At 35.9% G+C, this 13,369-nt stretch overlaps 1 protein-coding gene across 7 annotated transcripts in view; it reads right to left on the bottom strand.

Moving 5' to 3' along the window:
- Positions 1-13,369, bottom strand: part of TMEM67 (transmembrane protein 67) — an 83,245-nt gene that overhangs the window by 57,908 nt on the left and 11,968 nt on the right. For all 7 annotated transcript variants that reach the window (XR_006213152.1, XR_006213153.1, XR_006213154.1 and 4 more), the window contains exons 5-13: positions 12,500-12,569; positions 12,332-12,406; positions 6,912-6,974; positions 5,090-5,241; positions 4,865-4,973; positions 4,049-4,135; positions 3,743-3,808; positions 1,454-1,610; positions 752-875 (exon numbers count right to left, since the gene is read on the bottom strand). Coding sequence is in view for 1 of the 7 variants with exons in the window: in XM_007082776.3 (XP_007082838.2) it covers positions 752-875; positions 1,454-1,610; positions 3,743-3,808; positions 4,049-4,135; positions 4,865-4,973; positions 5,090-5,241; positions 6,912-6,974; positions 12,332-12,406; positions 12,500-12,569 (903 nt within the window). In the remaining 6 variants the exon portion in view is untranslated. The remainder of the gene's footprint in view (positions 1-751; positions 876-1,453; positions 1,611-3,742; positions 3,809-4,048; positions 4,136-4,864; positions 4,974-5,089; positions 5,242-6,911; positions 6,975-12,331; positions 12,407-12,499; positions 12,570-13,369) is intronic.

Below are 13,369 nucleotides of genomic sequence, written 5' to 3'. Positions count from 1 at the left end.
TTAGAGTGGGTGAGGTGCCTGGGTGGCTCAGTCAGTTAAGTGTCTGTCCAACTTGAGCTCAGGTCATGATCGCGCAGTTCATGAGTTCAAGCCCCACGGTGGATTCTGTGCTGACTGTGCAGAGCCTGGAGCCTGCTTTGAATTCTGTCTCCCTCTCTCTCTGTCCCTGCCCGGTCTGTGCTCTCTCTCCCTCTCTCTCTCAAAAATAAATAAACATTAAAAAATACATATATCAGAGTGGGGAAAGTCAGTTATGATCTAGAGGTAGGAATCTCACACTTAAAAACAGAGAAATAAGGGCTACAAGGCACTATTCTAAGGTAGGATCATCATTAAGATTTCCTAGGAAGAGGGAGGTGTTGATAGTTAATCTGGGCCAAGGCAGTAGCTATGAAAGGAAATGAAAACCCAGGGGCCTACCCATTAAACCACTGGGCAGGCTCCTTCTCACATTCCCATTTCAGCCCACTGCTATTCAGTTCCCCTCCGCCTCCCAACCCATTCTAATTCAGCAGGGCTAGAGTGTGCATTCTGACAAAACTCCTCAGGTTCTTCAACAGAATTCTCCCCCTGGAGCTCCTCACTTCTACTGGTGTATATACCAGTCTACACAGATATCTAAAAATCTCTATGTATTGCTGCAATTCAGTTGTCCTTATTGTTTTCATCTGATGATTACTAGTAAACACTTTCATTATCACATTTTCCCATACACTCCAACCTTAATTTAGTACAACAGATGTTTGCTTACCTCAGTGATATTTGGGTAGCAATTCGAGTTAATCTTGGCTGACTTCCTAAGTCATTTTCCCGTCCACTTAGTGCATCCACTAAGAAAATGCGCCGAGTCAGAAGCCACTTGCCGGGGCTACTGTCTTTTATCATAAAAAGAAAAGAAAAAGATGGCATTAAAAAATACCTTGGTTCTCAAGGAGAAGTTACAGAATAAATTTAAAACACAGAATTATACATTGTGTTTTAGATAAAATGATTGCACAAACAGCTATTGCTGCAAGAAATTCTTGGTAATAGCTTTCCTGACTTCACTTGAATGTCTGCTGATTGTTTGGACTTTCATCAGTTTGGAAGGATTTTCCCTGCAAATTACCTGAATAAGAATTTTATAATATGAGGACAAAATAAATGAACTTGTCTGAAAAGCAGCTTGAGAACAGCTTGAAGAAGCCCCAATTTACAGTTCTACTACTTTTTCTCAATTTACATGTTAGCAATAATATTTAATTTCTTAACAGTAGGCCTCATATGTTTGGCAGAAATTTCTAAATATATCAGCAGTCTTATTGTTTTACTTCTTGGCAGACTATCTAAAACCATATAATAAGAGAAAGCCCATGACCTTTTTTATAACCCATGGTTTATTAAATTATCATGAAGGTTGACTTATTTATTGGTTTTCAGCTCAGAGAGAGAATGGTATATATGGATGTCTTACCTCGGTTTACAAATATTTTATTGTGCTGAAGATTTAGGTTTAACACAGGCACAGCCCAAACATACTGGTGTTGATTTTCATCAGTATATTCAAGGTACACATCATAAAATATAGGAGAGGGAAAGTCGGTTAAGATCTTAGCAATAGGAATCTCACACTGGAAAATAAAAAATAAAAGCAATGAAAATTAGAAAGCATATTTAATCTTTCAAAGTGTTCTTTGGGGGCGCCTGGGTGGCTCAGTCGGTTGACTATCTGACTTCGGCTCAGGTCATGGTCTCGTGGTTCATGGGTTCGAGCCCCGCGTCATCCGTGCTGACAGCTCAGAGCCTGGAGGCTGCTTCGTATTCTGTGTCTCCCTCTCTCTGCCCCTCACTACTCATACTCTTTCAAAAATAAAAATAAACGTAAAAGAAAAGTGTTTTTTAAGCTTTTAAAATATCTTTAAACTATCTTTTTAATATGCATTCCCATGAACCTTCCAAAACATGAATACTTCAATATGATTCTTTTTAATGATCAAAAGAACTAAAAGTAAAGAACTGCTTGGTTCTTATTCTACAACACAGCTGGAGAAGGTATGCCTTTGTTCTCAACATTAAGTGTACATCAGTGAAAAAGTTTAAAAACTACTGTCCTATGGAATGAGGTCTTAATTCTTTCTCCTGACGTACAGTGTAGTCTAAGATTTGGCTTCCCTTAACAGAACCAGGCTTATCTCCCACTGCTCCCTACCAGTCTATGGTCCATTCATACCAACCTAATGCAGTTCCTAAATATGCTATGCTATTCTATGTCTCTCTGACATCACAAATGTTGCTGCCTGATATTCCCTTCCCCACTGTGTTTCCTGGCAAACTCATATTCATTCTACAAGACTAAATATCACTCATTCTGAGAAGCCTTCCAGTACCTCCCCAGGAACTGCTGATGACTCCTCTTTTGTGTCAATACGGTACTTTGTACACACCGCATTCTACATTCTTTGCGATTCTTTGTCTACATAGTATTTTCTCTATTAGGCTGTGAGCTACTTCAGAGGCAGCCCAGTTCAATGGAAAAAAACATGGTTTTTAAGTTTAACAGAACACCAGTTCCACAATTTACCTGCTACAAGACCTTAAGTCAATTACTTAATCTCACTGAGCACCATTTCCTCATCTATGAATGATATGTATAATAATGATACGTATCTCACATAGTTATTTCATGGATCAAATGAGATGACAAAATGCTGAGCATCCAGCAGCAGGCATTTAACTAGTGTTGATTCTCCTTGTTCATAGTAGACACATAATAACATTCCTTTTTTTTTTTTTTTTGATAACATAAGTCATTTATAATAAAAGTAAATTCATGTTCATGATAGAGGTTTGGAAACTATTACTATTTTGTTTATTTCTGAGAGACAGAGACAGACAGAGCATGAGCAGGGGAAGAACAGAGACAGAGGGAGACACAGAATCCAAAGCAGGCTCCAGGCTCCGAGCTGTCAGCACAGAGCCTGATGCGGGGCTTGAACTCACGAACCGTGAGATCATGGCCTGAGTCAAAGTCAAGACGCTTAATCGACTGAGCCACCCAGGTGCCCCTGAGGTTTGGAAAATAATAAAATAAATAAATAAATAAATAAATAAATAAATAACCTGCAATCCCACTATCCAGAGATAACCACTATTAAAAATGTTTATTGTCTTGCAATCTGTTTTCCATGATAGTTTTCATTGTAGTTTTAACAAAAGTGGAATCACAGTTTTGTTCTATGGTGTATGTATATGCATTTTATCAAGAAGTATTTCTGTAGACAAGTGAATGTCTGTCTTTCAGAAGTTTAATGGCTCGTAACATTCCTTTATACCATACTGTAAATACTGTAATTTCAAAATGGGTTACTAAAGGAAGGAACTGTCAGGGAGGGTAGAAGGGAGAAAAGTATGGAAGGAAAGACAGAGGCATTTTTATTTATTAACTGGGGGGTAGAGAGAGGAGGGAGTAACATTTTTATTAGTCACTAAAAATAATATTTTCGCTTTATTTGAAAATGCTCAGAAGAAAATATCATTTTATATGCCTAAAAGTAAATAAATAATAATTATGAAAATCTAATATTATATGATTTTAAACTCTATAGATGACAAGGTAAGACTTTCCACACCCAAATAATAAAAAACTATATCAGTCAGTGAAATTATTCACTACTATTAAAAACATTTTGAAAATTCAAAGATCATCCCAATATTGCTGATGTGAAATGAAGTTAAAATATAGACTAGTATAGTCCAAACTTACGTTTTGGTGATAGGTTGTTCCAAAAGAATAAGCAGCATTCAGTCTTGTCTCTGTGTCTGGACAAAGCTAGAGCAAAACAATACAAATGGTAAATATCTCAGAATAATGTTTTATTTGCTTATAGTCAAGAATTCTTAAACTCCTACTTCTTAAAGTAGTTTTAAGAAATTCCCATTTAAAACACAATAAAAAAAATCAATGTGGCCATGCAAGTTAATCTAGTAAACATCTAGTCTTTTCCTTATCTTTGCTGAGGCAAAAATAAGGCACATTAGGTAGGAATTCTTTAGCTAGAAGTATGCTCACCTGTAAAACACCTCCTTCTAATGTCTGCCACTTGAGAAAATTTCCTCTTACATCATAGGAAGCAGCAATAAACTTCAGTTTTCTATTCTGATTAAATAAAAACAAGAATAAAATGTTACATACTCTAGAAGCAATGCAGTATTCTATTGAGAAATGTTCATTACTGACTGATCCTTTCTTTTTCCAGAGATCAAATATCAAATTCAACTGTCTTTACTTTGAAGCAAAATTAATCTAAGTATCTTTATAATTAAACACACCTAAAATAAATGAACTGGTTTTTTTTGCATTAAAACTATTATCCCAGAATTGAGAGGCAATGCCAGTGACAAGTAACTTCCTTCAAAACTGTTAAGTATGTGTGCGTGTGTTTGTGTAGAAGAGTGGGGGGTGAGCAGGGACAAGAATAATCTATTCCATCATTCTAGAAGGTTAAAAAGCTGAAGGTAAAAATTTTGACCTTAGCACAAAAATTTATGCTAAGGAAATGGCATAGAGTTCCAGTCAGTCTTTGGAAGCAGTTCTTAAAAATGTAGAGACAGAGGAGGACAGAGTTTGTTTGGCATTTGGTGATGAAAACTACTTTCCCAGTCCTACACGTACTACTTACTCCCACAACCACATAATCCAGAGGTATCCATACACTCAGTAAGGCTGCTAAACTCTGTATTGTTTAATTCCTATGAACAGCTGATATTTTGGTTTAGTAATTAAATTTTTAGAAAAAAACCTAAGGAAGCAAGAATTACGACTAATTATAAATTTTAAATTATAAATCAAAATACAGTTGTTCTCTAATAATCTAATAACTTATACCTGGTTTTCCCCTTTAAAACTGAAATTTGTAGGAAGAGGTATGGTACTGAGTACTTGAGGTGCTAATCCTAGCTGGTCTCCATAGAAGAGCCATGGAAGATTCCGTCTCCTACAAATAATTACAATTGTTTTAGTAACACGGTACCAATATATCTTATTACTAATATTTGTGAAAGTAACTGCATTGAATTTGGTCAAAATGACAGTTCATCAGGGTATCTTTACCAAAATGAAATAGAATGAACAGTGTGCAGTCCAGTATTTTCAAAGATAAACTGAAACAGTCGGCATGCATCAAAAGTGACAGAGTCGTAAGAATTCATGTTCATCACACACATATTTCCGAGAGCTTGGCAAGATGTTAGATTGGCATACACCTACGAGAGAACCATGTAAAGGTAACCAGGCAAAGAAATGTAACATGGACTTCAATACTTTAAGCAAAAGCTGATATAAAAATTATGTTTGTACCTAGTCTACAAATTCTTTTTGGCAGTATTCTTTTGCTCTTTAATATCTTTCCTCTATTTTAAGTAGAAAAGAACTTTCCACTTGAAAAATGTGTACATTTTAACTGTAAATTACAGGTGAACATATAAAGATGAGCAGTTGAAAAAAGAACTAACTAAAAACATAGCATGACATTTAAAAAATTATTAGGTAAAATAATTATATTTGAAAGAATACTATTTGTTGAGTTTGCCACTCAAACTTCTCAGTTTCCCTATCAGGAAGAGGCAGCTCTATTTTTTATAGTTGATTCAAGTCAAACATTTCAGTGATCTTCTTTCTCTCCCTTCCCATACCCATACCCAGCTCATCAGTAAATCCTATTGCCTCAATCTTCAAGTGTATCTAGAAGCTGAACTTCTCTCAGACCCAGGCTACCACTCTTGTTCATGGGTCCGCCATCTCCCACTTGGGTTACTGTAATACTCTCCCGACTGGTCTCCCTGCTTCTGTCTTGCTTCAGCAAAATCTATTCTCCATGCTAGTGATCCTTTCAAAATCTGAAGTTCAGTCACTATCTTCCTGTGCACAAAATCCTTCTAATCCCCCTTGCAATAAACTCTAGGTCCTCACTGTAGCCACGCCCTTCATCTCCAAATTCACCTCTCCACTTGCCCTTACTTACTTACCCTGCTCTAGCCACTCTAGCCTCCTTCCTGTTTCTTTCTTTTTTTTTTTTTTTAAAAAGGTGATTTTTTTTTTTTAATTTTTTTTAACGTTTATTTATTTTTGAGACAGAGAGAGACAGAGCATGAATGGGGGAGGGTCAGAGACAGGGAGACACAGAATCTGAAACAGGCTCCAGGCTCTGAGCTGTCAGCACAGAGCCCGACGCGGGGCTCGAACTCACAGACCGCGAGATCATGACCTGAGCTGAAGTCGGACGCTTAACGGACCGAGCCACCCAGGCGCCCCACTTCCTGTTTCTTAAACACGAACACATCAGAGAACTGCTTTGGAATCTCTGTACTTGCTGTGGTCTCTATTTAGAACACTCTTTCCCTGGATATTTACACTCTCACTTCCTTCAGGACTTTGTTCAAATATCACTCACAGAGATATGTATCCCAACCACCCTGTATAAAATAGTACCCCTTCCACTCTCTATGCTCTTTATCCTGGTTTATTTGTCTTATAGCACTTAGCACCACCTGCATTTACTTAGAATATAATTCCATGAGGGATTTTTTTCCTGTCTTTTTCTGAAATACATAACCTGATTTGAGAACAGGGCCTGGCACACAGGTCAATAATTAATATTTAAGAAATGACAGTATGAATCACTTTCCTCTAACACTCCATTCTAGCTGAACAAGCTTGAAGACATTCAATTTGTGTATAATGAAATGTGAAATGAAAAACATTTTCTTTGTGTATTTTCTTTCCACTAGAAATGGCTTATTTTTCTTATAGAATATGACCAAGGAGATATATCTAGAAGATATATCTTAGAAGATTTTTATTATCTGGGGAAAAAATGGTGGTGGGACAATTCTGTAAAATGAAATAAAATTATTTAAAAACAACTTAAACTTACCCAACAAGCAGCTGCTGATGACTGCAAATACTTTGCAAACCATTCTGAAGTGAAAGACATGCCCTGCTCACAAAAAGATAAGTTTTAGTTTTAAGTTCAAATGAAGATTCCTTATGTACACTGCTAAGAAAATATTAACATGCATATTTTCCAATGGGAAATGACTACTAGCACTTTCTCAATGTTATTAGAAAATAGTTTTAATGAGGATATAAGAGTTAATTATAACCAAACTCAGTTATCACAAAGAGGGACTGCATTACAAAATCATGTCACTTAGGCAAAAGATAAAAGGAAACAGTGTGTCTATAATCCAAAAAAACTATTACACTCATTTTACTAATACAAGAAACAAAGAACAAGATGGCAAAAAAAAATAAAAGAAAAACTAGGTATTGATTTAGCATTTCACTGCCAACACATGCTGATTTAGGATTATTATACTGTATTAAATTTGCAAGTAATAAAAAAGAAACATTTATGAATGATTTCTAAGCAACAGGAAATTGGGGATATACAGAGTAACTGACATATAAAATCTCTAGAGTGGCGATTCTCAAATAATGATGGGCATCAGAGTCACCTGTGGAATTTCCAAAGAACAGAAAATGCCTGACTGCATTCCAAATCAATCTCCAGGAGACCAAGGCACGCATGTGCTCTGAAAGCTGCAGATATAAATCTCTGGCTAAGAACCACTGCTTTAGAGCTTATCTGCACATCTTGCTAAAAAATGACACACTAAGAAACACCATTCAGAGGCATGGACAGAGAGGAGATAAAGCCAAATTATATGGAACATGGCATCATAGCTATCAAAAAAATCTAAAGTAAAATTCTAAGTCACTATTTTCATCTCGTCAAGTAGCAATTCTCCCTTTTAAAAATTCTCCCTTTTAAAGAAAAACATCACCTTTGCATACAGGATTGAAGAACACATTAAAAAAAAAAACAACTAGTAAAAATGGAAAGCAAAGACAACAGTGTTTGGAAATTCATGTAAAATAAACCCACAGACAATTCCAGTGACAATGTTAAAGCTACATGATCCTTTCATAAAATACTATCCACACATTTTAACCCAGGAATTTAGAAACACTTGGGACATATATCATAAGGAAATAATCTCTCTAAAAGGAAAAACATATCTGTGCATAAAATGATTGATAGCAATATTATTAATAACAGAAAACCTAAATATTCAAAGGGGAGTGTTAGGTAACTATTAAAAATTATATTGGTTGAGCCTGGAACATGGTATAGAGAAACCAAGAAGGTGCAAAAAGACTGATGGAGACATGTCAAAATAACATAGGAACTGTCTTAAAGTGAAGCCCGAAGACAATTTGAACTTTGGAAAAAAAAAAAAAACACAGTAAAAAATTATAGCACATTGAATAAAGATTTCATGAGTTCAAAGTGAAAAAAAAGTATAGAGAGAAAGGAAAGCACTCTTTACAGAAGACTGCTAGCTACTAAATGTAAAGGAAATAACAGAATTGTGAAATTATCTTGAAATGACCGATTTAAAACTTGATTCAGGCAAGGTTGGTTCATCAGTGGCCACTAAAATGGATATTTACAAAGTCGCAAAGTAAAATCTCAGACTGACTTATTAATCACAGTACCTTTACAATGAAGAGAAGTGGCAGATCCCACCGTGACCAGATAATCAAATTTAGCATCACCAGGAACTAGACAACCTAACATGTGCTCTTTGTTATGATGCAATGGATATACACAATACCTACATCATATTCTTGTGAAAAGATGTTTCACTGAATCTAATCATGAGAAAACAATCAGAAAAATCCAGATTGTGGGACACTCTACAAGAGACCTGGCCTGGATTCTGCATTTCAATTCTATAAAAGTCAAAAAAGCAAAAAAACTGCAAACCCACAAAAGCAAAATTCAGCAGGGTCTAGATTAAAGAAAACTAAAAGACTAATTACATTGTGGGATCCTTAAATGAATCCTTGGATTCTTGCCTCCTCTCTCCCTGCACCCACAAAAAGGGAGGCATAAAGGACATTATTGGAACACAGGGTAAATTTAGATATGAACAGTATATCAGATAATTTTATTATCTTAGTTTCTTTGCTGTGAAGCCAGGAAAACCCCCTTGTTCTTAGGGGCTATATAATATGATATTTAGGAGTGAAGTGTCACAAGTCTACAACTTATTTTCAAGTGACTCTGAAAAAAAATGTGTGTGTGTATGCATGCATTTTACATATATACAGAATTATAAAGCAAATGCAGCAAAACAATAATTGGTTAACCTAAGTGAAAGATATATGTATAGTCCTGGTCTTGTACTTTTTTTTAAGTTTATTTATTTTGAGAGAGAGTGCACAAGTGAGCAGGGAAGGGCAGAGAGAGGAAGACAGAGAATCCCAATCAGGCTCCATGCTGTCAGCACAGAGCCCAGTGTGGGGTTCGAACCCACGAACTGTGAGAACATGACCTGAGCTGAAATCAAGAGTTGGATGCTCAAAACCGACTGAGCCACCCAGGCACATTCCTGGACTTATATTTTTAACTTTTCTGTAATTTTGAAATTTTCAAAAAAAAAGTTGAGAAAAACACAAAGCCAAGATGCTAGATCACTATTACTATCTTTGGGGACAGACAATGGGAACACACTGACCCGTATATATGGAAACTCTTTACTGATTGGCAGGTACATTCCTAGAGTAGGATTAAATGCTCTCATAAAATTATACAAAATTAATTATGTTCCAATTCTGTATTACCAAGAGAACACCTGATATGTAACGTTCTAAGCACACTTTTCCAATTAGGAAGCGTGTACATTATCAAGTCAATGTAAGTATTTTAGTCTAGCTGGCAATTAATATATATAAACTAATAAACATGCATTTTGCTTTATCCACCATCTAGTCTCTTGTGGGTTTAATTATTTTGTACTGGTCCCCTAGGTCCTGACTGACTACAAGTGCACTGCTAAAACTGAGTTCTTATGTCAGCCAGGCTGAGGACTGGGCCAAAATAGTCATATAATCTTAACTATATTTGTTTACATGCCTCATAACTTAAGCTACACAGAACCTGTCTCAACATTAGTTATAAAATGACTTAAAAATCAAGGTTTCCAAACTTGTCCTTAGGAAAGCATCAGTGTTCAAGATTGATAATGTTTAAATGAAATGTATTAACTGAATCAAATTAACTTTAAGAATGGAATTGATTTCCCCTGTCCATCTTTTCTTAACAGAGTCTGCAACAGATCTATTGCAAAGTGGTGTGAAGAAGGATGTGGAGATGGTATGGAAGAGAGCAGTATGGTTGGAAGACTATTACACTGAGCAAATGAGGAAACTGAAGATGAGACCCAGATTTCTCACTACTGGAGAAGGTACTTAAAATCTATCAAAAGGAGAGTTAGAAGGAATGCTGAGGTACTGCTTTGGAACTGAAAGTATCAGTGGGAACTCATTTACTTCAATACATATACAAAATAAATAGTTACAGATGTGTGTATGTATATAGGTATCTGCCTCCTAAAAGGGCATGCTCCGTGTGGTAATCTTGGTTCCTAATTATTATCTTCCAGAAATTCTAAAGAAATGGCTGATCCCAGGGCTGAGGTAGGAAAAGTACAAGATAAGCCTGGAAATCTTTTGTTCCAGAAAGGAAGGAAATGCTCAAAGAATGATGGAGATATATGAAAAAGACACAGGAAACAAACTGAAGAAGCTTCTACTAGCTAAATCTAGGACAATTTGAGGATCAAAACAAATAATGCATGTACTGGATTATAACCAACTGAATAAAACAGGAACCCACTAATCTATACCTACATTAATAAACAAATATATAAATGAGAAGAAGGAAAAATTCTTTCTTATAGTAGAATGTCAATTAATAAATGAAGAAGGAATGATGGAAATATTTGGCAACCATACTAGTAGTGGTTGATAAAGGCAAACATCACTAACCAAGACTAAAACTTATTGTTGTTTAACTTACTGTTGGGGTTGGTGAAGACGAAGTGCAATCTTGGAAATTCTCTTTACAAAATACTAACCTATTATAAAGGGAAAAATGGTACCCTTATAGTAGACATGGTGACTTTATGGCATGTGATCGAAGTTAAAATCACCAGTAGTGGGACAAATGGACACTGGGTGCCCTCTGTTATAATACGTTGACATCTTTTTTGTGGTTTCCTGCCAAGCATGTCCTGATTATGAGGAAAAACTGGATGGATCCAGGTTGAGGGTCATCCTATAGACTGTAAAGCCTGTAACCTTCAAAGCTGTTGAGTTCATGAAAGACAGCGAAAGACTGAGGACCTATTTCAGATCAGAGGAGACTAAAAGAGGCATGACTTCTAAATGACTGGTGATCTGACACCAAAGAGACAAAAGAGGCGTTGTTGGTACTGTTGGCAAAATTATTTTAAAAAGGCAAAAAGAAAACAAATGGAAAAATGAAAATTAAAGGCCTGCAAGTTTGACAATGGTATACAGAAGGTCACTATAACCTGAGACTGGGAACACTCCAGAAGACACACCTCTTATTCCAAATGAGGCAATTTGGGGTGATCTCAGAGCTCCGTATTTGCACCCCAATATTAACATTTATTTTGTTGGTTTGCAAATGCATGGTACTTGCCTATCACTCCCACAAGACCATATTGGAGAACAGGGATTTTTGCTTTATTCCTTAAGAGCCCAGATTCCACCTTCATCATGGCTGTCCTCCTGTCCCTTAATGACTCTCATTCATCTAAGGATAATTTGAGCAACCGGGTCCTAGCCTGCCTGCCAGAAGCTCTGCTGCCATACTGGGTATTTTATTTTCAGTGCTCATTAACTAACTCCTAGTTAGTCAACGAACTCCTATTCTCTATTCGTGATCTCTTCACTTCCAATTCATCTACTTCCCATTTTACACAGCAGACCTTGTCAGACCAGAATCTGTTACAAAGGCTCTAACCTGAGGCATCCATGCTCTCATCCACAGAACAAGGAATCTGGCCAGATATGAATAACCGTTGTTTCTCCAGTGATTAGCATGTATAGGCACTGTGAGGTAATTATTATTATTATGTCCAATGTACAGACAGTAAAACTGAAGTTTAGAAATATCAAGTAAATCCAAGGATATAAAACTAATGACTGGCAACCTAGGGTTCAAGTCTAGAGTCTCTGGTGCTCTTAACAAATAATGCTTCATTCCTTACAGGATCTATATAGGACCTTTCCAGCTTAAACATTCGGAGATTCACTGAAAAAGTTTGAGCTAAGGTAGAGAAGAGAGTAACTGTTTCTTAATTTATTTGTGTTTTGAAGTGACTTACACAGAAATATTTCTCATTTTAGCCCCAGACTGATGACCAAAGGAAGTAATGCAACAAGAATGGAACAAAAAAACTGAAACATACTCACAGGTTCTCCATAACGGGCAGATGAAATTACACGTGAAGGAAAATTCACTGTGCTGCTGAAACATAATCCCCCTGTCTTCATAAATAAATAAAAATTAAAAAAAAAAAGTTTATGGAAAGGTATAACTTAATTTTAAAATATACACTTCATTAATGTGCTTAGCCTTACTAAAATGTTCGGTTCCGAACACACACAGGACCTGTTGGTATTGACGAATGTTGGCTCACATCGAACACATCTGTCAATATAACAAAAACATTTTAAAATGTTAATGAATTATGCTAGATCTAATTTCATTAAAATTTGTCTTCTTAAATGCTGGATTAGAATAGATTCATTCAACTAAGTAATTACTTATAATAAACTAAACAAATTAAAAAAATTAACACTGATTTGATTATTTTTATACCACTCCTTGTATTACAAAGCAAGGTATAAATAAATAATATTAGCCAATAATAGGAGAATATTCTTTTGAAACTACATGGCGTGTACAGAATAAACAATATTGAATAAAAAAGATGGTTAAGTCACTCAATTAAGAGCCTAACAAACTCACATAAGTAAAACCCAATCTGTTTTCATAGGTAGTTATATCAAATCTACATTCCTTATTTTGCCTCTCACAAAGCAAAAAGGAAACATATACTGAAAAAATGTGTGTCTATCCCCTGATCAAAGCTGTGACAAACACTTTTAAAGTCTATTTATTATCTTTATTTATTTTAGAAAAATACTTTGTATTTTTCATTAATGTATGATATCCAGGGAGGGAGAGCATCCACCGGACTAGCGGGGACAGTGATGGGTCTGTAGTATTCATTACTCGTAAGATAGAGCAGGTAGGAGGGACTGGGGCATGGCATAGAAGTAGGCTTAAGGAGGTACTGGAGGGGAAGACCTGGGGATCAGCCCAATAGTCAATATTTGGATACTACAATCCATATCAGCATAAGGGAAGAGGTGATCCAATACTAAATACCCCCAGGAGAAGCTACTCAAGTATTTTCTCTTAAACTTGGGAAAAGTCATCATGTA

This window comes from Panthera tigris, chromosome F2 (genome assembly GCF_018350195.1).
Source record: "Panthera tigris isolate Pti1 chromosome F2, P.tigris_Pti1_mat1.1, whole genome shotgun sequence".
In the NCBI taxonomy this organism is placed as follows: domain Eukaryota; kingdom Metazoa; phylum Chordata; class Mammalia; order Carnivora; family Felidae; genus Panthera; species Panthera tigris.
The sequence above is the reverse complement of the archived record's forward strand: the minus strand, read 5'-3'. Positions and strand labels throughout refer to the sequence as shown.